The 25,154-nt window shown below is 48.5% G+C and overlaps 2 protein-coding genes across 5 annotated transcripts; both read right to left on the minus strand.

Annotated features, from left to right (window-relative positions):
* Nucleotides 1-290: 290 nt before the first annotated feature.
* On the minus strand, nt 291-9,818 carry LOC120425893 (uncharacterized). Its single transcript, XM_052706385.1, has 2 exons — nt 8,915-9,818; nt 291-4,387 (listed from the first exon to the last, which is right to left on the minus strand). Exons 1-2 carry the CDS (start codon nt 9,203-9,205, stop codon nt 2,054-2,056), a joined length of 2,625 nt encoding a protein of 874 aa, XP_052562345.1. The 5' UTR covers nt 9,206-9,818; the 3' UTR covers nt 291-2,053.
* A 5,148-nt stretch (nt 9,819-14,966) lies between these two features.
* Nucleotides 14,967-23,210, minus strand: LOC120425900 (uncharacterized). Of its 4 annotated transcripts, XM_039590520.2 has the most exons (4): nt 22,884-23,210; nt 22,716-22,780; nt 15,835-22,654; nt 14,967-15,786 (listed from the first exon to the last, which is right to left on the minus strand). In XM_039590520.2, the coding sequence occupies exon 3, from the start codon at nt 22,548-22,550 to the stop codon at nt 17,862-17,864; it is 4,689 nt and encodes a 1,562-aa protein (XP_039446454.1). In that variant the 5' UTR covers nt 22,551-22,654; nt 22,716-22,780; nt 22,884-23,210; the 3' UTR covers nt 14,967-15,786; nt 15,835-17,861. The 4 variants fall into 4 exon arrangements, with proteins under 4 accessions (XP_039446454.1, XP_039446450.1, XP_052562342.1 ...); XM_039590516.2 differs by having other exon boundaries at nt 22,716-23,210; XM_052706382.1 differs by having other exon boundaries at nt 15,835-17,493; nt 17,562-23,210.
* Nucleotides 23,211-25,154: the final 1,944 nt, after the last annotated feature.

Here is a 25,154-nt window from a genome sequence, read left to right on the forward strand (position 1 = left end):
AGCCTTTTTCCATGACTAACAGTTATTTTCTTTCTCAATTTTACCGAACAAACAGCTTTTTCGGGTATGCTGTTGATCTCGCTGTTGATTAAATGTTGTAAATTGGGTAGTAAAGCCCTTTGTCAATTTTTATGAACAACGGTAAGAAACACGATTAAAAACCATTTATGATAACTTTTTTTTCATTTTTATGCAAAAAAAAGTTATTGACAATAGGAGCTTTTCTGCCAAGAAGGGCCGTGAAGTGAATTTTTAGAAATTGAATTAAAAATCCATTTTAAATGCTTTGTGGTCTGTTCGCGCGTGTGGTCGGTTCGGGAGATTTCGGACGCAGTAAAACACCGTTTTTAAACTACGCGAACTAAAACAATTTTATTGCGCGAACAGAAAAACGTTTATTTTAAAACGCGTAACCGTCTGGCGTAGTCGGCAGTTTATTTCTGACTATACTCTAAAAGGGACAGTACATGAGAAGCGAGCCGGGGGGAGAGATCTAAAAGAGCGAGGATCACCTCTGCTCACTCTGCTCACTTCAGGGACAGACAGGGACGGAATAACATTTATTTGTGGATCACATTTAGGCTGGTAGAATTTGGAATTTGATCTCTCGCGCGATCATACCGGCCGCCTTGGAATCACTCTGATTCAAACATTCTTCTCGCTGTTACAACTACTACTACAATTCCCACTGATTTGTTTTGGTTCTGTTCCTTATCTCTTATCCGTTATCTTCGTCACTTATGTACTACTTCTACTGTATCTATTGTTACCCTAGGTCAAGTCAGATTTTTTGTTTGCTTATATACTACGATCGCGGCTGCGGCCGTCGATCGAACACGGACAATAGATATTGTTCTTCTGCTGGGCTGTAAACATCGTGCATTTCGCTGCAGTCGAAAATGCATCGATTTTTCGTCGGATTTGCTGCTTTCTGGACCGGACTGGACATCAAACGATCAACCTGGATGCCGCGCTGCTGCTGGGGACACTTCTGGGGTTGATTGGTGTCGTGGTGTGCTGCAAAATGTTGATTTTTGTTTTTTCCAGGTGGTGTCAACATGGCGTCGATCGACAGCAGGTCGACCTTGAACTTGGGTTGAAATTGGGGTGTGCTTGATCTGCTACCGTCTGCTGGTGTACATTTGAAATGCTGCTGCTTGGCTCGATCGGTTGATCTTCTGTTTGTCGCGGGGGTGGATGCTTCGATGTGCTGCGGTTGTTTTTTGACGGCGTGCCGCCGACGTCAGTTGTCGGTTCGTCTGTCTGCTTGCTTGCTGCTGTTGATCTGTGCTGGTCTGTGCTGAACGCAAAGCCACCGTGCGTGGGTGGCGCCGTGCGTGTTCTGCTGCTCTGCTACCTGATGCGATCGGTGACGCCGGCGTCGGCGTCGATGCGATGCGAGACTCCCTAATCAGATGAGAGGGTGCTTTTTAATCAGTTAAATTATATTCAAAAACGACTTGCCTGAACTGGGGGAGACCTCCGTGGCCTCCCCCGACGCCTCCTGGCGTCGCTGTTGACCCTCAGCGGTTACCGACACGATGGTTCTCCGGGTGTACGATGCTGCGATGACGGGGGTTGGCTCCATCGGGCTGCGATTGGGAACGAGCTGGCCAAGCTCGCTGCTGGTCGTCGCAGATGGGACCGGGAGGACGTCTCCTCCGCTGCTGTCATCGTGAGCGCGTGTACCTCGAAGAGTTCCAAACGTGGAACAGAATTTAGCTGAGTTCAAACAGTGGGGGCAGTCTTTTCGACCGAAAAGGCGCTGTGCGCCGCTGTTATCCGTAACCGTAATTATGCTGGGCTTTTGCCAGCTAGATCGCAAGCAAACATCTTCATGCAAACCACCACCGAAACAAAACAGGTTACCTCAGAGCATTTCGGAAGTTCCGATCTTTTTGACGGCCTCCGAGCGCAGAACGACCCGCAGGTCTGGGCGCAGACAGGGTGGCGACTCTGGAGGAAAAAGATTCGGTGAACTTTTTGAAATTCAAAACAACACATAACTTAACTGGTGTGCGGAGGCCTTTCGACCTCCGCCGTTGGAGGAGTCCTAGTTCTCCCCTTGCGCGGTAGAAAGGTTGTCACGGATCGGCAGAATGCAGATCTTAGAGATCGCACGCTGATAGCTACCGTCCTTTGTGCGCACCGTGACGACACGGATGTTGCCGTCAGCTCCCGGGTGGATATCGGAAACGCGTCCGAGCTGCCACTTTAGCGGCGGGAGGTTTTCGTCCTTCAGCAGGACCATGGTTCCGACAGCAACGTTGTCTTTCTGCTTAGTCCACTTCGTGCGGTTGTGCAGGTCCGACAGGTAGAGGTTGGACCACTTCTTCCAGAGCTGCTGCGTGTACCGCTGGACAGTTTGCCAGGCCGACAATCTGTTCTCGGGAATGTGGTCGAGGTTTGGCTCAGGAATCGCAGTGAGTGGACGTTGGATCAGGAAGTGTCCTGGGGTCAGCGCTTCAAAGTCTGCGGGGTCGTTGCTGAGCGGCGTGAGCGGTCGCGAGTTGAGGATCGCTTCGATCTGGACCAGCACAGTCTGGAACTCGTCGTACAGCAGGGTGTGCAGCCCGATCGTACGTTTGAACAGCAACTTGAAGCTTTTCACTGCGGACTCCCAGAGGCCGCCAAAGTTCGGCGAGCGAGCGAGAATGAACTTGAACTCGATGTTGTCGTTCGCTGTTTCGCGGATAATCTCCTCTTCGAACTGCTGACTTAGGAACAGCTTGGCGAGTTCGCTCAGCTCACGTCTTGCGCCGACGAAGTTCTTGGCGTTGTCGCACATGACCAGCTTCGGTTTGCCACGCCGGGCAGTGAACCGTTTGAGGGCCGCCAGAAATGCCTGCGTCGTTAGGTCTGCTGCGAGTTCTAGGTGAACAGCCTTGGTGACCAGGCAGACGAAGATGGCAACGAAGCACTTCACTGGGCGAGCTCGGCGCTGCGGGTACGCGACCTGAAAAGGTCCGCAGTAGTCAACTCCGACTCGTGCGAACGGTGTGCACGGAGTGACTCGTTCGGGCGGCAGATCCGCCATGAGCTGGTCCAGAACCTTCGGCTTGACACGGAAGCAATCGACACACTTGTGGATCACCTCGCGAACGAGGTTGCGGATGTTGATCGGCCAGAACCGTTCACGCACAGCAGAGATCAACAGTTGTTGTCCAGCGTGAAACATGGTCTCGTGATAGTGTGTGACGATAAGCTTCGTGAACGGATGACGATGGTCGAGGATGTACGGATGCTTCCGGTTGTCCGAGACTGCGGCGTGCTGCAACCGGCCGCCGACGCACAGGATTCCATCGACGATTCTTGGGTTCAGCGCAGCAATGCGGGAGTTGCTTGGAATCGCGCGATCTCTGGACAAAGCATCGTACTCTTCCGGGAAGCATTCTCGTTGAGCGAGGCGCACCAGCTTCTTCAAAGCGACCTCGAGCTCTTCAGCCGTCAACGGACCAACTCTGCGACAGTGCTTGTTCGCCGCACGGCTGTTGAAACAGAAGCGGCAGATTACAGCGGTCGTCCGTATTGTCACGGTGTACGACGAATTCGCTGTGAACAGTTTGCAGGGCTCGGTGTCACGTGCAACTGCAGCGACAGCGTTGTGTTCCTCCAGTTCTTCGTGGTCGAAGTCTGCTGCGTTCGGCACTTGAGCGTGCGGCCAGTGCTGGTGGTCAAGACTCAGCCAATCGGGTCCGTTGAACCAAAGCTTTGAGTACTGCAGCTGCATCGGTGTCATGCCGCGAGAAATGATGTCAGCTGGGTTCTCTATTCCGGGCACATGGTCCCAAGATCCGCTCTCTGTCAGGTGTTGAATCTCGGACACACGGTTGGCCACGAACTGGTTCCATCTGGACGGCAGTGACGCAAGCCAGCAGCGTACGATCATGGAATCCGTCCAGAAAAACGCTTTGCCTCGGAAGTTGATGGCGTTGGCCACTTTCTCGTACAGATGCGCCAGCAGCAGAGCGGACGCCAGCTCCAGGCGGGGAATCGACTGCTTACGCTTCTTCTTCTTCAGGTTCTCGAGCGGTGCGATGCGGGATTTGGAGGCCAGCAAGCGGACGGTGACGTCGCCGTTGGCCGAAACGGTTCGGATGTAGATGCACGCACCGTAAGCGTTGACTGAAGCGTCGCAGAACCCGTGAAGCTGCACATTCTGGTCATCTGCACCTGTGCCAATCCAGCGGGGTATCGACAGGCTGTCTAGACCGGCTAGATTTCTGCGGTATTCTCGCCAGTACTCCTGCAGATCTTCTGGCAGAGCGGCGTCCCAGTCCAGTTCCATGCGCCACAGCTTCTGCACGAAGATTTTCGCTTGGACGACGACAGGACCGATCAACCCGTACGGGTCGAAGATCATGGCCATGTCTGAGGCCACGACACGCTTCGTGATCACGGCAACGTCGTTCCACTTTGGCGATCTGAAACGGAAACAGTCCGTACTGGGCTCCCAGACGAGCCCGAGCGTCTTGACGGTTGCGTCAGACGTGTCCAGTTCTAGCAGGGTCCGCTCGTCGCGAAGATGTTCCGGGACGTCGAGCAGGATGTCTCGGGAGTTTGAGTGCCACTTTCGCAACGAGAATCCGCCAGATTCCATCAGATCGACCATTTCGGCGACTAGCTCTTTTCCTTCAGCGACCGTGTGCGCACCTGCCAACATGTCGTCAACGTAGAAGTCACGTTTGAGGACCTTGGCAGCGGATGGGTGCGTCTTTTCTCCGATCTCACCGAGTTTTTGCAAGCACTTGGTTGCTAAATACGGCGCAGACGCCGTTCCGTACGTGACAGTGGTCAACTCGTAGATTCGGATGGGTTCGTCCACATTGTCTCTCCAAACAATCCTCTGCAGTCTCTGGTCGTCAGGCTGGACGCGAATCATACGGTACATCTTGGCGATGTCAGCGACGATGGCAACAGCGTGGAGTCGAAAGCGTAGCGCAATGTCCAGTAAATCGTCCTGCACAACTGGTCCCACCATGAGCGCATCGTTCAGAGCAACTCCGGTAGACGTGCGACACGAAGCATCAAACACCACGCGGAGCTTCGTAGTGGTGCTGTCCGGCCTCAAGACGCAGTGGTGTGGCAGGTAATACGCTAACTCTCCCCCGGCCGTGTCGCCGGCAACCCGTTTCATGTGTCCCATGGCTTCGTACTCGTGAATAAAATCACTGTACTGTTGTTTCAGGTCTGGATTCGCTGACAGCCGCTTCTCCAGTCCCAGGAAGCGTTTGATGGCTGTTGATCTGGACTCACCGAGACGCTGGACAGCGTACTTCTTCTTGGGCAGCGTCACAACAAATCTGCCAGTTTCGTCACGAACCGTCGTCTCCTCGAACAGCTGCTCGCACGTGGATTCTTCGATCGAGTGCGTGCTCTTGGTGCGGCACGTTTCCAGTTCCCAAAATCTGGTCAGCAGCTCGTCGATTGCCGCGACGGATACGAGAGACGTCGATTCTGGAACGCTGCCAGGAAGCCGGCCGGAAATGATCCAACCGAACACCGTGTTGTGCAGCGTGGGACCGTCTGCAGCTGGTTTTACCCGTTCGTCCGTCAGCAAGTCCATGTAGAACTCGGCACCGATAATGACGTCCACTGGACCGGTTTTGTGGAACTCGGGATCAGCCAGGAACATCCAGTCGGGCAGCTGAATTGTAGACGGGTCGATGTACGACGTCGGCAACGAGATGTTGAGCTTGGGCAGGACGTGGAACTGCATCTCCGACTCGTACGCTGAAATCTGATCGGAACGCGGACCGACATCTGCACGCACGAGCTGCGTCGACACGCAACGCGACGTTCCGATCCCTTGGATCGGCAAATACGACGATTGTCGCTCGAATTTGAGTCGCCGCGAGAACTCTCTGGTCATCAGACAGTGCTGTGAGCACGAGTCAAGAAGCGCACGCGCTAGCAGCGTGTTTCCGAAGCGGTCTTTAATGCGGATGAGCGCGGTTGACAGGATGATGTTGTGTGTGGGCGTGACGGGTAGTGCAACGTAGTTTTGGCTAGTGGTTTGTGGCTGTGTGGTTTGAGAGTCTGTAGTCTGTAGGTTAGTCTGATTACACGGGGTTGGGCACATCGTTTATCCGTAGCGCATATGGAGCAACTTCCGTAAATATGGTAAATATCGGTAAATCCAATGCACGATTATGCACGGCATTCGCGATATTTCAAACGAAATTTTGATCAGTGTGAAATGTGACGTTTCTACACATCAGCTAGAAATGTCATGTCTAGCTGTCATTTGTTTTGTGTTGGACGAAAACGCGGATTTCGGCAAAAAAAAAAACAATTTTGTGCTAGGCCAGGATTCCGATTCCTCCTGTCCTCCTGTGCTGAACATTCAAAATGTTCCTTTGCCAGAACGGCCAGAACCAGCACTGTAACAATAGAACAGATTGGACTGATTGGGCGGTAAGTTAGAATGTGAAAACCAATCAGGACTTTGTCATGTTTACGCTTTTTCTGATTACTTTCAGCATTGAAATTGAACCAGAAATGCAACGACGAATGTTGATTCATCCAGCGCTAATTTGGCCAACTACATGGAAAATTATCTGGTCTTGTTCGAGAATCTGCCGGACGTCGAAGGCGGTAGTGGAAAGGAAGAAGATCTTAGTTCTTCCGCGGGTTAGTTGAACGGCGATGGCCCCGGAAGTAACAGACCGTTGGTCAAGCTACACAACGTATTATCATCGTTGGTATGCAGCAGGTTGTATCCCGCGGGTGCTAGATGGAGAGAAGCTGTAGCACAAGCTGAATTTGATCGACCATAAGATGCGTCAAATGAACCAGTACATTTAAACTTTGAAAATAATTAAAAATAATGATATGTGAGAATTATTACAGATAAATTAAAAATAAAAGGGGGTGGGGGAGTAATGTTCTTGAAAAGCCAAAGGGGGAACGGAACGAGGAAAGTTGAGATCGACTGTTCTACAGTGAGTGTTCCGACGAGTGAAAAATCGCGGCCCTCACTTTCCACTGCTTGAGGTTTTTTTTCCGGAACCATCAGTTTGTCGGGGGAAGATTCCAGGTAGCATGCATAACCCTGACGGAACAATACCACCGAATCGCCCATCTGCTCGTTGCATGGTGCCTTGCAAGTGCCTTGTGATGGATAGAAAGCCAATCTGGGGGACGGAGGTTTCTCCGTTGCAGGTGATTGGAATCGTACGCACCTTCAGACTTTGCCAATTGCTAATCCTGGGCGGTCAGGAGGAGATTTCGGTTGGTCAGTATGTGGATGTGGATTGCGTCCCGATTAGTGTGACCGAAAATCCGAGCAGTTGGAACTGTCCATAAACAAGATTAATTGCCCAAAAGGGTCCAACTCTTCCTCTATGGCTGTTGAAAGTTTCTGATGAAGGCGATTAGTGCTGCTCTGGAGTTCGTTTTCCCGTACGGCTCTCGTTATGTAAGCTGTTGCGATTTACTTCAACGGGTCGTAGAAAATGGTTCCAGAAACCGTAACGGAAATACACCTGTTTAGAGACTAACGGAACTTCACCATGACTCTTGTTCAAGCAGTCGTAAGGCAAAGGAAGTGGTCAAAAGAATCGGTTCCAACTGCTCCTAGGTTTCCTGTCCCGATGTTCCGATGAACCCAGCGTTCCGTGCCACCCAAAAAATGTTGCCGGAGTCAACAGAAATTAATTTGTTTGTACATAAACAGCAGTGCGCGCGTTTGCGATGTCATCGATGACAGCTGAGAAAAACACTGAAATAAAATTCATAGAGAAATTGTGCATGCACGTAAATATGGATGCACATACGGATCAACATATGACATAAATGCAATATATTCGGAGTGACCACCTCGTGTCTGATTAGCAGGTGCATTGTTGGCTGGAGTGTGTGTTGTCTGATTCGTGTTCTGTGGTCTGGGTTGTTGTCGCTGTACTGAGGTCGTCGCGGTCGGTCTCGACTGCTGTTGTGGAACGGAGGATCTCATCTGATCGTTGTGCAGCATCGAGTGATGTTTCTGGTGACAGTGGTGGCAAGTTCCTCCTTCGCACGTCCGCGGGTAATGTCCAGGCTTCAGGCAGTTTCTGCACAGCTTGTTTCTCGAAACAGCGTCGTTGCGCTCCGAGATCGTCATCTTCTGGAACTTGAAGCACCGGAACGGGGTGTGCCACGGGCCGCTGCAAAAGTGACACTGGTTGCTGCTCCGCACAGCAGTGTGACAGACTGCTGCTTTCGGAGGGCGCTGTTCCGACGGTTTCGCTTTCGCTCGTTTGATCGACTGAAGAACCGAACAGTGGCCGCGCAGGTACTCCAGTAGAGCCTTGTAGGTTGGGACTTCCTTGCTGTTGTGGTGGGTCTCCCAATTCCTAAGCGTGGCCGAGTCCAGCTTTGAGCACAGGACGTGCGCCATAACCGTACTCCAGTCGGCAGTCTTTTCGCCCATCTTGTCCAACATCTGCAGATTTTTCTCAAACTCACCGAGCAGGTGGCTGAGACCATCGTACGACTCCTTGGTCAGCGGTTCCAGATCCAGAATGACATCGAGGTGGGCTTTCACGATCAGCTTCTTGTTTCCGTACTCCTCCTCCAGCGCGGACCACGCGACGGAGTAGTTTTCTTCCGACAGATCGATGCCACTGATCTCCAGCAACGCAGGACCAGAAAGAGACGATTGGAGATAGGTGAACTTGTCCATCGATGTCAGCTTCGAGTTCCGGTGGATGAGACTTTTGAAGGTGTCACGGAAGGTCACCCACTCGCGCAGATTTCCGCTGAAGTTCGGCAGATGAATGTCAGGCAGCTTGACGCGCAACGGAAACGAGGTATCCGCATCACCAACACTTGGAACAGTCTGCGCGACGTCCTTGACCGGCCGCTTCGCAATCAGCATCGCCTTGATCTTGCAGAATTTGTTGTCGAACTCCTGCACCACCTGTAGATTGGCCTCTTCACGATGTGACACGACCTCCTGCTTGACCTTCGGCTCCGCATCCGCGTACTTGGCCGCATCCTTTTCTTCCAGCAGCAACTCCAGCTTCGTCCGTAGGTCCGTGAACTCCTGGTACACGTCGTTCAGCATTCCGAGTCGAACTTCCAGCTGGCACTCGTGTTCTTCCGCCTTGTAGTGCTCGACGAACTGATTCAGCACCTCCAGTTTGTTCAGCAGGATCTCCTGCTTCTTCCGCAAAGTCTGCAGATCGCCCATCGTGACCACTGATCGCCAACTGAATAACATCCACTTTCACTTTCAGGTTCACCAGAGACAGACAGATCGACTCGACGTTCCACGACGCGACCGCGCAAGACAGATTGCGAACTGTACGACCCAGTATTGACAGCAGCGACAGGGGAATCGACCAGGGAATTCCAGAGGACCAGACAGAACAACACAACACTCATGCAACCTGACCAGACTAATAAAAACTCTCGTGCAATTTTATTTTGTAAGCCAACTTTATTTTCGTCCGCAAAAGCCAAAACCACTCTACGAGCACAATACTTCCCAAAAATCCGTCCCGAAAGCTCCAGGCGCCAATCAATCACCGACTCCAACGATGACGTCAGCCAACCGGTTGAGATGGTGACGTCGCGACGCTTGCCAAAGCGCGCGCACACCGTGAGTCGCCGTGAGTTCCGCGATGGCGAAATCTTCTTCACAGCACTGCACTCCCGAGCAGGGGTAAATAACACGGGAATACCAAATTTTGGTATTACTTGGGCAAATAACAGCGACCAAAATGTGCCCTTGGTTGCCCAGTAATAGATGGTAAAATACCATGAAATCATACCAAAGTCTTGTATGTGGAAGGGCACAACAATACCAAACCATGTTATTCCAAGGGTAAGATAATACCTCAAAATAAAACCATTTCAACACCAAGTTGAGGTCTTCTGGATTTTTGAACATTGCTTGAATACCAAAACTTGGTATTGCCATGGTTTTAATTTTAGGTATTCCCGCGCCCTTGGAAAATCATATTTTGGTATTTCTGTGGTCTTCCACATACATGATTTTGGTATGATTTCATGGTATTTTACCATCTATTACTTGGCAACCAAAAGCACATTATGGTCGCTGGTATTTGCACAAGTAATACCAAAATTTGGTATTTTCATACCATTTTTAGTGCAACAGTTGCAGTTAGTGAAAAAACGGAAATGATCCATATGCAACAGCCAAATCTACTCACCTGATGATTCCATGTTGTTCTTAGTGATATTCTTCACCACACCGAATGCATTTGTCATTGATGAATGGCCTGTGCTTGAAGTTCTTGAAGCTTCTGAAAAATAACAAGATTGAAAAATAAGTGTTATTAAAATGAAACTGAATTAAAATTCACCAAAATTCAATAATCTGTCGATTGACTCGTTTTTCAAAGTATTTGGTTATCCCGACTTAGAGAAATGTCAACCCTTTGGAAAAAATAATTAGTGAGTATATCACACAAATTTATTAAATCATCTTTAACATTTTTGGGTTTCAAGTCATTTTAGCGCAAAATGCATTATCTCGTAAATTTTTTTAAAACATTTCCCATAGTTTCAGAGAAAATTGATGAAACCTTTCAATACCAAAATAATACCAAAATGTGCCATCCTGACTTAGAAAATTTTCCACAATTTCAAGTCATTTCTGTAGGGGGTATATCAAAAATGTTTAAAATCAAGTTTGAAATTTCCGGTTTTCAATTAAAGCATTTGCTTTGAGACATCATTTTAGCGCAAAATTAATTATTTTGTCAAAATTGGTCAAAATTTTCCCATAGTTTCAGAGGAATTTGATAAAACACTTTAATACCAAAATAATACCAAAATGTGCCATCCTGACTTAGAAAATTTTCCACAATTTCAAGTCATTTCTGTAGGGGATATATCAAAAATGTTTAAAATCAAGTTTGAAATTTCCGGTTTTCAATTAAAGCATTTGCTTTGAGACATCATTTTAGCGCGAAATTAATTATTTTGTCAAAATTGGTCAAAATTTTCCCATAGTTGCAGAGGAATTTGATAAAATACTGTAATACCAAAAGAATACCAAAATGTGGAGTTCGACCATTGACAAATTCTGCAATTTTGCAATATCAAAACAATACCTTAAATTGGTATGATACCACATTTTGCTCTTGCATAATCCTTAAGACAAATTTTAAAGGGTCCAGGAATACCAAAATTTGGTATTGATACCAGAGAAAGGTATTATTACGCATTTCCCTTGTTATTTACCCATGCTCGGGCTGATCGCCGCCGCTTTTGTTCAAGACGAACAATTCACTTTTCTATGCACAATTGTGCCACTGTTACTGCCCCGATTTTTCCGCAATTTTTTCACGGATTTCCCGTGCACTTTTCGTCCGTTTTCACGCACCAAAACTGTCCAGGCGCGCTTCTGCACCGTACACTTTGCGCTGCTCTTCGCGAGCAGGCCAACACTTCGCGCACTGAACTGTTCTTCCGCGAAGTGTCCCGAACCTGGCCAGACCGGATCCTTCGGATCCGGTTCGAAGGACCAAATGTTCGCGCGTGTGGTCGGTTCGGGAGATTTCGGACGCAGTAAAACACCGTTTTTAAACTACGCGAACTAAAACAATTTTATTGCGCGAACAGAAAAACGTTTATTTTAAAACGCGTAACCGTCTGGCGTAGTCGGCAGTTTATTTCTGACTATACTCTAAAAGGGACAGTACATGAGAAGCGAGCCGGGGGGAGAGATCTAAAAGAGCGAGGATCACCTCTGCTCACTCTGCTCACTTCAGGGACAGACAGGGACGGAATAACATTTATTTGTGGATCACATTTAGGCTGGTAGAATTTGGAATTTGATCTCTCGCGCGATCATGGTCGTTCAAAGGGTCATTGTACTTAGTAAAGCTTATTTTTCTTGCGAACAATAATATCACAAATTTAAGCCTAATTTTAGGAACCAATTACTAGATTTTTTGTTGTTCAATTAACATTTGTATTCAACCGCATGATAAGATGTTGATTTTGAGAAATCTGCAAGGATTTTTTTTTCGAATTTTGTTCAAGAACGCAAAAATCGAACAAAAAGGCTGGTACAATTTTTTGTTGATTATACTTTTCGCCAAATCCCAAACCAGCAATGCGAATAAAATGATCAGTGTGAACGGAGTTCTACTGATACGGGGTACTACGAAAATCGCACGGTATGTTTTTGAATTATAAAAAAATAACAAAACTTCTATTGCATTATTATTATCATGTCTATAAGAAAAAGGTATTTGTTTTGAGAATATATAAAAAAAAGTCTGTAACAATATTCATTGTATTTGAATGAATAGTACCAAACCTTCCAACACCCTTTTCCCCCTAAAATGCTACGTCTGTTCTGAGTGAAGCCAAAAAGAAAGTTGATCATTCAAGGCCAATACGAACCTTTCAAGAAATATTATATGTAGTTTGATGTGATAAAAATTGCCATCATTTTTTTTATACAGTCGGCTCTCTGGCTGTCCATCTTCTCGATATCAATAATTCTCCATCTATCGATGAATTCTTCAGTCCCTGTTTGCTTTAAAAATCTCTTCCGGTTGTCAATAATTTAAAATTTCATGGCTTGCATAGACATTTTTCTTGGCGAAACGAAGCTTTAAAGGGTGTTTTACAAAAGTTAGTTTTTGTTTGATGGACGTTGCCATGATTCTCTCCCATAGCTGGGTATAAAGAAAAAAATATTTTCAATCGAGTCTTCATTTTGCATCGTTCTGTAATCTGATGATTCTCTTCCTCGACGGTCCCTTGGATATTGACAAGCAGAGAGTCGACTGTAAAATGCTATTTCCCCGAACGCAATCAAGCCGAAATGCCCGGTGCCCCGGAGCGCGCGCGCAAGCCATGAAATTTGAAATTATTGACAACCGGAAGAGATTTTTAAAGCAAACAGGGACTGAAGAATTCATCGATAGATGGAGAATTATTGATATCGAGAAGATGGACAGCCAGAGAGTCGACTGTATAAAAAAAATGATGGCAATTTTTATCACATCAAACTACATATAATATTTCTTGAAAGGTTCGTATTGGCCTTGAATGATCAACTTTCTTTTTGGCTTCACTCAGAACAGACGTAGCATTTTAGGGGGAAAAGGGTGTTGGAAGGTTTGGTACTATTCATTCAAATACAATGAATATTGTTACAGACTTTTTTTTATATATTCTCAAAACAAATACCTTTTTCTTATAGACATGATAATAATAATGCAATAGAAGTTTTGTTATTTTTTTATAATTCAAAAACATACCGTGCGATTTTCGTAGTACCCCGTATCAGTAGAACTCCGTTCACACTGATCATTTTATTCGCATTGCTGGTTTGGGATTTGGCGAAAAGTATAATCAACAAAAAATTGTACCAGCCTTTTTGTTCGATTTTTGCGTTCTTGAACAAAATTCGAAAAAAAAAATCCTTGCAGATTTCTCAAAATCAACATCTTATCATGCGGTTGAATACAAATGTTAATTGAACAACAAAAAATCTAGTAATTGGTTCCTAAAATTAGGCTTAAATTTGTGATATTATTGTTCGCAAGAAAAATAAGCTTTACTAAGTACAATGACCCTTTGAACGACCACAAAGCATTTAAAATGGATTTTTAATTCAATTTCTAAAAATTCACTTCACGGCCCTTCTTGGCAGAAAAGCTCCTACTTGACAGCTCGATCCAGGGGGGCCATAGTTGATCCATCGAGAAAATGTTGTCTTGTCAATAACTTTTTTTTGCATAAAAATGAAAAAAAAGTTATCATAAATGGTTTTTAATCGTGTTTCTTACCGTTGTTCATAAAAATTGACAAAGGGCTTTACTACCCAATTTACAACATTTAATCAACAGCGAGATCAACAGCATACCCGAAAAAGCTGTTTGTTCGGTAAAATTGAGAAAGAAAATAACTGTTAGTCATGGAAAAAGGCTTTAGCGAAAATGATGATTAGGGGATATGCAAATTCGGGTAATTTTAAATTTAAATAAACGGCAATTGGCGTAAGTGTTATTTCGGGGAAATGACATTCGGGGAAATGGCCGATTAGTGGAAATGGCATTCGGGGATATAGCCGATTAGGGGAAATGATATTCGGGGAAATGGCATTCGGGGATGTGGCTGATTAGGGGAAGTGGTATTCGGGGATGTGACCAATTAGGGGAAATGATTTTCGGGGAAATGGCATTCGGGGAAATGTCATTCGGGGAAATGAGCTAGACCCCTTCAAATACTGTGGCGCTGTGTACCATCACGACCTCTCCGCGGCGCTGGAAGAGCAGCTGAATCGCTGCTTTAAATCGGCGGTGCGCATCGTGTGCAACCTTAGGCTGCTTCATTAAACGAGGATATTACGGCAATCTACCAGATTATCTAAAAGAACATCTCGTACACAGTTTTCGTCTGACAGCCGAAGACAGCGGTTGTTTTTTTTTTCAACCAAGCCAAGTTACAAGCTGATTCCGTTTGGAATCAAATTGCTGTGTATCTGAAACCGCGGGAGCTCACTTAATTGCGAACAACGTGGAGTTCTATACCCACGAGAAACGAAGCGAGTGGCAACTCCGCGTCGTTTTGAGAGGACTTCCACCGGCATCACCCGAATACGTCAAGAGAACCTCAATGAAGCGCAAAACCTGGATGCTGTGGAGGTGCATGCCATCAAGAGGAAGGGAGAGTTCGCCTCGTCAGAGGAAACCCCGTTCATTGTTACGTCCCCAAGGGGTATACCAACCTGAAGCAGCTGAGTAAAATCAAGCGCTTGAGAAGATTTCACATCCGGTGGGAGGCCTACCGGAACAAGCGGCCGAACGTGACCCAGTGCCAGGAACTATCACCTCAAGGGGAGGTGCAACAACTGTGTGGGTCCCCACAAGACGGACGAGTGCAAAGTCCAAGAAGCCGAGCCGAAGCGGTGTGCCAAATGCTCTGGAGCCCACGAAGCCACGGACCGCAGCTGTCCCAAGCGTGCGGACTTCATCCGAAGGCGCCAGCAGGCGTCAAAACCAAACCCGCCGGCAAGGAAGGCGGAGAAGCAGAGTCCAGCAGTTCCGGCGTTCACGCCGTCGGAGTTCCCTCCGCTGCCGGGCGCAGTTCCGGACGGAAAATCAAAGGATCGCTTTCGACCCGCAGGATGCAGCAAAGTAAGCAGTGGCTCCCGAGATGGTGGAACCACGGAGGAGGAAGCCGGGGTGTAAACAAATGTCTCGGTCGCTGCCCTAGCAAACCAAAACAATCCACACAAACATCTCCACAGCAGTCCCGAGACAAAACAAACCCTCACGCTGGACCACGAATGCTTCCAATCAAAACAAACTTTGGTGGAGGTCCACTCTCGCCAAAGCATACAAGGTTCCATCGCGCCGGAACGCTATCGGTTCCAATCAAAACGAACATTGACGGAGGTCCACTCTCGCCAGTACACACACGCGGTTCCGAACAAAACAAACCCTGGCGGAGGTCCCCTCGCGTCGGAACACAAACGGTTCAAATCGAAACAAACACTGGCGGAGGTCCACTCGCGCCAGAACTCGTACGGTTCCGAACAAAACAAATCCAGGCGGAAGTTCCATCGCGCCGGAACGCTATTGGTTCCCATCAAAACAAACCCTGGCGGAGGTCCCCTCGCGCCTGAACACAAACGGTTCCAATCCAAACAAACCCTGGTGGAGATCCACTCGCGCCAGAACTCGTACGGTTCCAAACAAAACAAATCCTGGCGGAAGTTCCATCGCGCCGGAACGCTATTGGTTCCCATCAAAACAAACCCTGGCGGAGGTCCCCTCGCGCCGGAACACAAACGGTTCCAAACAAACCCTGGCGGAGGTCCACTCGCGCCAGAACTCGTACGGTTCCGAACATAACAAATTCAGGCGGAAGTTTCATCGCGCCGGAACGTTAGCGGTTCCAATCAAAACAAACTTTGGCGGATGTTCACTCTCGCCAGTACACACACGCGGTTCCGAACAAAACAAACTCCGGCGGAGGTCCCCTCGCGCCTGGACACCATCGGTTCCTATAAAAACAATTTTGACGGAGGTCCACTCTCGCCACACGGTTCCGAATAAAAAAGTTTTAACCAAAACAAGGCACTTACAAATTTCAGTCACACCAGAAAAGCACACACAAAACTACAGTTCCTTCTGCCACTTGAACAAAAATAAAAGAAATGCTTTGGCCAAACTTGGGGCAATCCCAACGTCGTTATTTTCCTCTTCCAGTAGTACCATCAATTGTGGTACTCCTGGCAGGATCGCCAATGTGGGAACTCAGCCACCGTCCGGGGGAATTACCCCAAGTCGGACCACCGAGGGAGCACGTATACTCCGTCCAAAGGATGTGCCAAGAAGAGGCTGATCCACGTTGACACACGCATGAGCTTGTGTTGCACGGCGTCTTTTTCAGGGGGGGTAGTATTTTTGAGAAATAGCAAGAAAACTGTCATATACATATGAAAGTGTGGAACATCCCCGTTCATTTGCGGGGTGAACGAAAATCTTTGGTCGGGAAAAATCAAAGTTATCCTCATTTGAAGTTTTTGAACATTTTTCCTATGGGGCGAAATTTCGTCTATTTCAATTTAGTATTGTTATAAGTCTATATGGGCATGATTTATGGTTCAGATCATATGATTTCTTATGGGAAATGATGCAAGGAACATTTTTCCTGAAGCACGCAAAGTGATTGAAAATAAGGGAAAAAAGTTATAAAGGTTTTATTGAAAATTTGGGAGATTTTCTGATAAAATATCACACCCCTTTTCCAAAAAAACACAATGTTTTCAATATTCAGATCATTATTTCGATGAATTCTTTTTTGAGAAATGTTTCTGGGCCCATTGAGTATATAAATCACTACAGAAAAGTGTAATTGGTTGGGTTTAAGCTCAACTGTATGTCACAATTATGAATTTTGGATTTCACCGAATCAACATATTTTTGTGTGTTTTGGTTATAAAATGTACCGTTTCCATTAGATTTTCAAATTTGTATTAGTCTTGTTAAACCTCATAAGAGATCTTGTACTTATTTTGAGGTCAGGTGATAATATTGTAAATCAAAATCAAATCAAACCATCCACATTAACGACCCCCAGGTCTTTTGTGGTCTCTATTGTAAGTTTCTGCTCGAACCTAGGTGTTCGGACGCCAACGGAAATAAACCTCTTTGCGAATCAGCCCAATTTATTCGAGGCAGATCAAAGCTGCAAATTAGATTTAAGTTTAGTACAATGTGTGTGTAGTGTGTGTGTGTTTTTGTCTTACAATTTGTTTGTTTCCTGTTTTCCGTCCAACCCGATCCGGATTTGTGTTCTACGTTTGTGCTGTAGCTGTAATTTTAGGTTATGTTTAACAGCGTGATCGGTTTTACATGTTTGTACAGATTTTGCATGTTTTTGTTATATTTTTCATGTTTATCTGTTTCGAACTTACTCGTACAAAGACAGCGGTTCTGTCCTGTGTCGTCCTAAACCGTCTTGTCCTCCCTCCGTGAATCACCACCCGGATTTATCCGCGTGTGGTTCCTGTTTCGTGTTGCATGAACTTTGTGTTATTTATTTCACTGTTTGTTTCAAATTAAATAACAACTTACGAATTTGTGTCCGTCTACTTGTTGTTCACCCGGCCCACAAACTCCTCTCCCGAATCCTTGATTCTAAATCAAACTCCTAATCCTCAAACTTCCAAAAAATCACTCCTTTTTCCTTTCCCTGACCAACTTGTGCTCGTTACTTTTGATCGTGAACATTGTTTTGATTTGTCGCCCCTTTACTCGTGTGTTTCGTCATTGATCACGTTCTTCTTTCTCACGTCTCACGCGCGTGAGATGCCGACGCGGCGTTCGTCCCCACGCAGCAGCATGGTGTCGACCCCGTCGCGGCAGTGAGCGGCCTCAACATTCCCCGGCCCGTAAACCCGGTTCCGAGGCTTCTGAAGCAGGTTTACCCTCGATCTCCAACACGGCCAGCCTCGCTGTCGCGCGCTTCACCAGCCCGCTGCTGGTTCGCACCCATGCTTGGCGAATCCTCCCGTCGCCGGACACGATCGGCTCTTCGACCACTCCGCGGATCCAGGACTTCCTGTTCTTCCCGTCGACAATGTAGACCAGGTCGCCCGTTATCAGCGGCCTTGACTTTTCGAGGTCGAGCCACTGATCCGCCGGACGATCCTTGTTCCTGGTCAGCACTTTCACCTCTACGATGAAGCTCTCCGCCTGCACCATCTTCAGCAGGTACACCTCCACCCGCTTGTACTCGTCTTGTTGCAACGCAACTCGAACCGACGGTACCGTCGTCGTTCTCAGCATCTTCGCCTGTGCCTTCGTCCCACGCAGCGTCTCCATCAGTAGCCCTTTCGTTTTCCGCTTGAGGTTCGACACGAATCGGTGAGCGCACGCCATGGTCCTCACCAGCATCGTCCACCTTGAGAAGTGGTTCACCTCCACGATGGTGTCCACCACCTTCACGTCGTGTAGAAGAAGATGCACGCGAAGTTCCTCCGTGGTTTTCGGTGGGGGCAAGCTTTTCTTCGGCCAGTTTACTTGCTGGTCGTGGATGAACCTCGGGCAGCAGACCCACGGACTGTCTGGCCGGACGTTCGGATCCTTTCCCCACTTCGTCAGGTTGTCGGCGATGTTGTGTTGTATCGGTACGAAGTTCCAATCCATCAGCGACGTCATGCTCAAAATGGCACCAATCCGAAATCCAACGAACTGTTTGTAGCGACGTTGATCGGAGCGAATCCACGACAGGACGACCGCCGAATCAGTCCAGAAAAAGGTCTTGCTGATCGGGAAACTGTGGTTGTCGTGAATCGCCTGGGATATGCGCGCCGCAAGTACATACGACTCCAGCTCCAGACGCGGAATGGACAGCATCTTCAGCGGCGCCACCTTGGACCGACTCATCACCAGGGCCACAACCACTTCGCCCCGGACAATCGCTCGGAAGTACGCCACGCATCCGTATGCCTTGTCGCCCGCATCCGCGAAGATGTGCAGCTGAATCTCCTCGATCTCGTCCCACCGCGCGTTCCCGAAGTAGCACCTTGGTAGTTTGAAGTGCTTTGCGTCCGCCAAAATGTTGATCCAACGCAGCCACCTGTGGAAAGCCAGCTCGTCGATCATTTCGTCCCACTCGCACCCCGTGCGCCACAGATCTTGCACCAGGATTTTCCCAAGAATAGTGATCGGTCCGAGGAATCCCGCTGGATCGAATTGCGCCATGACCACACTCAGCACGATCCGCTTGGTTGGACGTCGCTCTCCCGCCAGAACGTCGCGGAACTCCGGCTTCGAGGCCACCGCAAAACAGAACACGTCCTGATCCGGTTCCCAGACTATGCCGAGTACACGCTCGTAGAAAGCCGACTTTTCCTGGTTGAAGTGCACGGATGTCTTCACGCTTTGTTCTCCCATCGCGTCCAGCACCTTCCTCGAGTTCGACACCCAGTTCCGGATGTTGAAACCTCCTTTCGAGTGGATGAACTTCACCTCGTTGGCCCGCCGAATCGCTTCCTCGACCGTGTCCACCGAGTCGTAGTAATCGTCCACGTAGTGTCGCTCCTTAATCGCCGCAGCTGCCTCCGGGAACTCCTCCGCATACTGGTCCGCGTTCAGGTTCTTCACGAACTGAGCCGAACTTGGGGAGCAAGCCGACCCGAAAGTTGCAACGTCCATGACGTACACCTGCGGAGCGTCGGCAGGGTTCTCGCGGAACAGGAAGCGTTGAGCTTGCTTGTCCTCCTCTCTGATCCTGATCTGATGGTACATTTCTTGTATGTCCCCACCCAGCGCGATCGGTCTCTCCCGGAAACGACACACAACTCGTGGCAGCGGCACCAACATGTCCGGTCCCTTGAGCAGCTGTGAGTTCAGCGAGACACCCCGCACCGACGCCGCCGCGTCCCAAACCAGTCTTGTCTTGTCCGGCTTCCGAGGGTTCAGGACGACGTTCAGTGGCAGATACCAAACGGCGTTGCTGGGCGTCTTCAGCTCCTCGGCCGTTGCTTTGTGCGCGTACCCCTTGCTCTGGTACTCCGCGATCTGTTGAGAGACGTTCTGCTTCAACGTCGGGTTCTTGTCCAGCTTTCTCTCCAACGCCTGCAGCCGCCGCGTTGCCATCAGGTAGCTGTCCGGGAATCGCCGCTCGTCCTCGCGCCATAGCAGACCGGTTTCGAACCGCTCTCCGGTGCGCTTCGTTGTCGTCTCCAATATCTTCTTCGCTCGTTGTTCTTCGGCAGACTCCGGCACCGCAAACGACGCAACACCAGCTTCGTCCAGGACGTACTGGTCCCTCATCATGTCGTGGAGTTCTTGGTTACTGGCCGGCTTGACGACATGAAGATTCAGGAACGTATGCACCAAGGGCTTGAGTGTATCAGGTCCGTACACGGTCCAGCCGAGCTTCGAACGGACTGCAATCGGTTCGCCTTGTTGACCGACTCTTGATTCCAGTGGCGCGAAGAGATGGATGTTGTCAAGCCCGATCAAGATGGTCGGTTTCTCCTTGACCTGCTCCGCAACCTGCACGCCCGCCAGATGACCGTACCGCTTCTGCACCTCCGCAAATCTCACATCTTGCTGCGGCAACTGCAGCTTCGAAACCGTCCGCACGTTCTCCAACTGGAACATCTCTCTCGAACCTCTGGCCGCAAGCGTCAGGCTCACGCGACGAGATTGATTCTCGTGCCGATCGATCTCGGCAGTCCAGGACACGACCAGCGGCTCCAGCTTTCCTTGCACTCCCAGCTTGTTGGCCACGTACTCCTCCATGAGTGTACTCGAAGATCCTTCGTCCAAAAACGCCAGAGTGTTGAACGCCTTGCTCCCCGCGTACATGGTTATCGGAATTGTCCGGAAGATCACCCCGCCGTCGACCTTGTGCGTGTTGCAGTCAACCCGTTGAAACTGCCTCGCAGCTTCCTCGCGGTGAAGTAGCGGATGATGTTGTCCTCGACAATTTCCGATCTGGCAGCGCATTTTCGAATGGCACGCGCTGTTGCCATGGCTGCTCAAGCACACCGTGCACAGCTTCAAGCGCTCAACGGTCTTCATGCGCTCAGGCACCCGCATTCCTCTGAACTCGCTACAGTTCCGTATCAAGTGGTTGGTTTGTTTACAGACGTAGCAAGCCATGCTCGTTCTGCCACCCGTCGCTTTCTCCCTCGCTTCGTGCAGGTGCACAAACTCGTTCCGCTTGCCCTTCCCGCCGTGTGCTTTCGTCGGCTCCTGAAGCGAGAGCGCCGCAAACTCGGCCACCTCCGACACGTCCTCGACCAGTTCCGACAAGAAGTCGGACAGCATTCTCAGCGGAGTGTTGACTTTTCCGCGCCTGTAGCGCACCCAGTCGAGTTGATGGCTTGTCGGCAATCTTTCAACCAGCTCCTGAACCAGCATCGGGTTGTTCAGATGGTCCTTCATGCCCGACACTTCGAGATGATCACACAATTGCTTGATGGTGATCCCGAAATGGATGAACGTGTCAAGATTTTCGATCGTGGGAGCTGGCGCGTTCCGGACCTTCTGCAAAAGCGCCCGAAGCAGCTTCTCCGGCCGGCCAAACATGTGTCGCAAGTCTTCGATGACATCCGGTACCGCGTCCGGCAGCACGAGCCGACCTTGCACCAACGTCAGCGCTGGCCCTTCGAGACAGTCCACCAACCTCTTCAAGTTGTCTACGTTAGTGAATCCGCAGGCTTCAGTGGTGTACTTGAAGCTGCTTATGAAAAGAGGCCACACCTCCGGCTCCCCGGAGAACTTCGGCAGATGTCGCGACATGGCTTGTCTAGCCGCCAACTGCTCCTTCGTCAACTTCGTGACCGGTTTCCCCGGCCCGTCAGAGACCTCGCGCGATCCGGAAACCGGTGTCGTCGGGTCCTCCTTCTCATCGCTCTCATCATCACTGCTGTCGGGATCGGAATCGCTGAGTTTGGGGACGGGTAACTTCGGCTTTCCTAGAACCCCCTTCGGAGTGTCCGTCGAGCCCGCGCCCGCTCCCTCGCCCTTGCCAGCCGGTGGATCCACCGCGGCCTTCTCAAGCTTCTGCTTGCTCTTCTTGACGAGCTTCTTGAGCTCCTTCTGCTTCGCGAGGAACTCTTCCTCCGCAGCCTTCTGCCTATCTAAAAACTCCTGCTCCATCTTGAGCTTCAGCGCGCGCACCTCGTTCGCCGCCGCAAACTCCCTCTCCTGCATCTCTCTCTCGATCCGGAGCTCCTGGTCGGCAAATTTCTTCTCCATCTCGATCCGCTTCATACGGATCATCACCTCCTGGGCCATCTTCTTCTCCCGCTCCACTCTTTCCAATTCCAACTGTTCCAGCACGTCCTTTGGCAGGTCCGCAGCGCCGGAAGTAGTGCCCGCATCGCTCTTCGGCTTCTTGACGTTCTTCCGGGTCTTTGGCACTTGCAGCGACTGAGAACAGTTCGGGCAAAAGTAGTTCTCAACTTTTCCCGTTTCTCCAGCGCACGCCAAATGTGCCCAAAGCCGGCAAGCTTCGCACTCCACCGTCTCAGCGTCGTCACCCTTTGGTTTGCCGCAGACTACGCAGTCGGCTAGAACATCCGGTTTGGGTTTGGGGGCCATCCTGAACTGTTCCACGCCGGAAACAAATTCTTTGATGATGTTCGGACGCCAACGGAAATAAACCTCTTTGCGAATCAGCCCAATTTATTCGAGGCAGATCAAAGCTGCAAATTAGATTTAAGTTTAGTACAATGTGTGTGTAGTGTGTGTGTGTTTTTGTCTTACAATTTGTTTGTTTCCTGTTTTCCGTCCAACCCGATCCGGATTTGTGTTCTACGTTTGTGCTGTAGCTGTAATTTTAGGTTATGTTTAACAGCGTGATCGGTTTTACATGTTTGTACAGATTTTGCATGTTTTTGTTATATTTTTCATGTTTATCTGTTTCGAACTTACTCGTACAAAGACAGCGGTTCTGTCCTGTGTCGTCCTAAACCGTCTTGTCCTCCCTCCGTGAATCACCACCCGGATTTATCCGCGTGTGGTTCCTGTTTCGTGTTGCATGAACTTTGTGTTATTTATTTCACTGTTTGTTTCAAATTAAATAACAACTTACGAATTTGTGTCCGTCTACTTGTTGTTCACCCGGCCCACAAACTCCTCTCCCGAATCCTTGATTCTAAATCAAACTCCTAATCCTCAAACTTCCAAAAAGTCACTCCTTTTTCCTTTCCCTGACCAACTTGTGCTCGTTACTTTTGATCGTGAACATTTTTTTTTTTTTTTTAATTTATATTTATTCAGTTTTTCTTTTCCATGTACATTAATTCAGTTAAAATATTATTGAGTGTCCAATCACAATCGATGACTTTTCACCTCAATTTTAAATACTAGCAATTTTCATTTATTCATGAAATATTGTAGCTTTCGCTATTCAGTGATTTCAAATGTAGGAGGTCCTACATGTACAAAAGGGAAAAGGGATACCTTAAAACTAACTTATAAACTATATAAAGAGCGGATCAATGCAGCTGAAGACTGCAATGATTTTTGTCGAAATGCATCAATAATCCTATTGGACATAAAAGCCAAAGTGTCAACTTCGGCTAATTGATGAAGTTCACTGGTGCTGAACCAAGGAGGAAGTTTCAGAATCATTTTCAGAATTTTGTTCTGAATCCTCTGAAGTTTTTTCTTCCTGGTTAAGCAACAGCTTGTCCAGATCGGCACAGCATAAAGCATGGCAGGTCTGAAAATTTGTTTATAAATTAACAGTTTATTCTTGAGACAAAGTCTAGAATTCCTGTTTATAAGTGGATACAAACATTTAATATATTTGTTACATTTAACCTGGATACTTTCAATGTGATCCTTGTAAGTAAGGTTTTTGTCAAAAGCAAGTCCAAGATATTTCACTTGATCCTCCCACTTTAAATTTACCTCATTCATCTTTATTTTTTTTTTTTTTCATAAAATTATTTTTATTAGGTCCTTTTCGGTACTGGGACCTGGTTAGGACCGAGTCGGCTTTTGTAATTACATTTGACTTAATAATTACAGAGGATCTTGTGTGTAAATGTTAGTGGGAGGGGAGCCGATTACCCGCGGCCTACTCGGGGTTAGTAGGGAAGGGATTGATGTTAAAGACAAGGCGTGGGAAGGGAAGGGGGATTGTGTAGGGGTCTTGGTTGGCTCTGCTGGCCTTTGCGTTTTGTCCTCAGCCGCAACTCGGTGTCCAGCTGCTGGGGCGATCTTGCTTTGCTTCCGGTGCAACCAGAAACGACGGCTTTGTGGGAAGGCGAGTTATACTAACTGAAGGAAAACTAGCTGAAGGAAAACTAACTGGAAGAAAAACTAAATAGATATATTGGAATCTAAGAGGAACTGATAGATCGGATAGAGAACATCAAGGTCTAGTTGAGATAACGCGTCTCGCATCGGAATTTCTGGTGGTCTTCCTCGGGCCCTGAGGGTAACTTTCAACTTAATTCTGTGAGCCTGATGATCTGGACACGCCCATACGAGATGGTCGATGTCCTGATAACCCTGCCCACAGTCGCATAAGTTCGTATCACTCATGTTGATACGGTACAGATGAGCCTTGGACGAGTAATGGTTCGACATAAGGCGGGACATCGTTCTGATGAATCCACGCGTCAAGTCCATTCCCTTGAACCAGGCTTTTCTTTGCACCTTAGGTCGTATGGAATACATCCAACGTCCCTTGGTGTCGTCGTCCCATTGTTTTTGCCAATCCAGAAGCGCACGCTGCCTCGGAAAACCGTAGCATTCTTGTAGGCTAATTGGCCTTTCAAAAATGTCTCCACTCTCAGCACCCTTCTTGGCGAGCAAGTCCGCTTTCTCATTACCCGGAATCGAGCAATGAGCGCGGACCCACACCACCGTGATGCTGAAGGACTGAGCCGCCAGGTTGTTTAAAGTCTTGCGTATTTCCGTGAGGAAAAACGCAGACTCCCTGGTCGGCTTCAGAGACCGGATAGCCTCAACAGAGCTAAAGCTATCGGTGAAGATGAAGTAGTGGTCAGGTGGCATGGTCTCGATGATTCGCAGTGCGCAGTAAACCGCGGCTAACTCTGCGACGTAAACCGAACTCGGGTCCTTCAGCTTAAAGAACAGCTGATAAGATTCATGATAAACACCGAAGCCCGTACAGCCGTCGAGCTTGGAGCCATCGGTGAAGAATCTGTTGTTTGGAGGAACATGGTT

The sequence above is a fragment of the Culex pipiens genome, chromosome 1, assembly GCF_016801865.2.
Source record: "Culex pipiens pallens isolate TS chromosome 1, TS_CPP_V2, whole genome shotgun sequence".
NCBI lineage: Eukaryota > Metazoa > Arthropoda > Insecta > Diptera > Culicidae > Culex > Culex pipiens.

Excerpts from the sequence above, each read along its gene's own strand:
- LOC120425893 (XM_052706385.1), bottom strand. The coding sequence starts at position 9,205 with ATGTTATTCAGTTGGCGATCAGTGGTCACGATGGGCGATCTGCAGACT. Across the intron at positions 4,388-8,914 it reads TCGTGTCACATCGTGAAGAG|CGTGTCGTGGCCTCAGACAT; the intron begins GCCAATCTACAG and ends GTGATCACGAAG.
- LOC120425900 (XM_039590520.2), bottom strand. The coding sequence starts at position 22,550 with ATGGCCCCCAAACCCAAACCGGATGTTCTAGCCGACTGCGTAGTCTGC.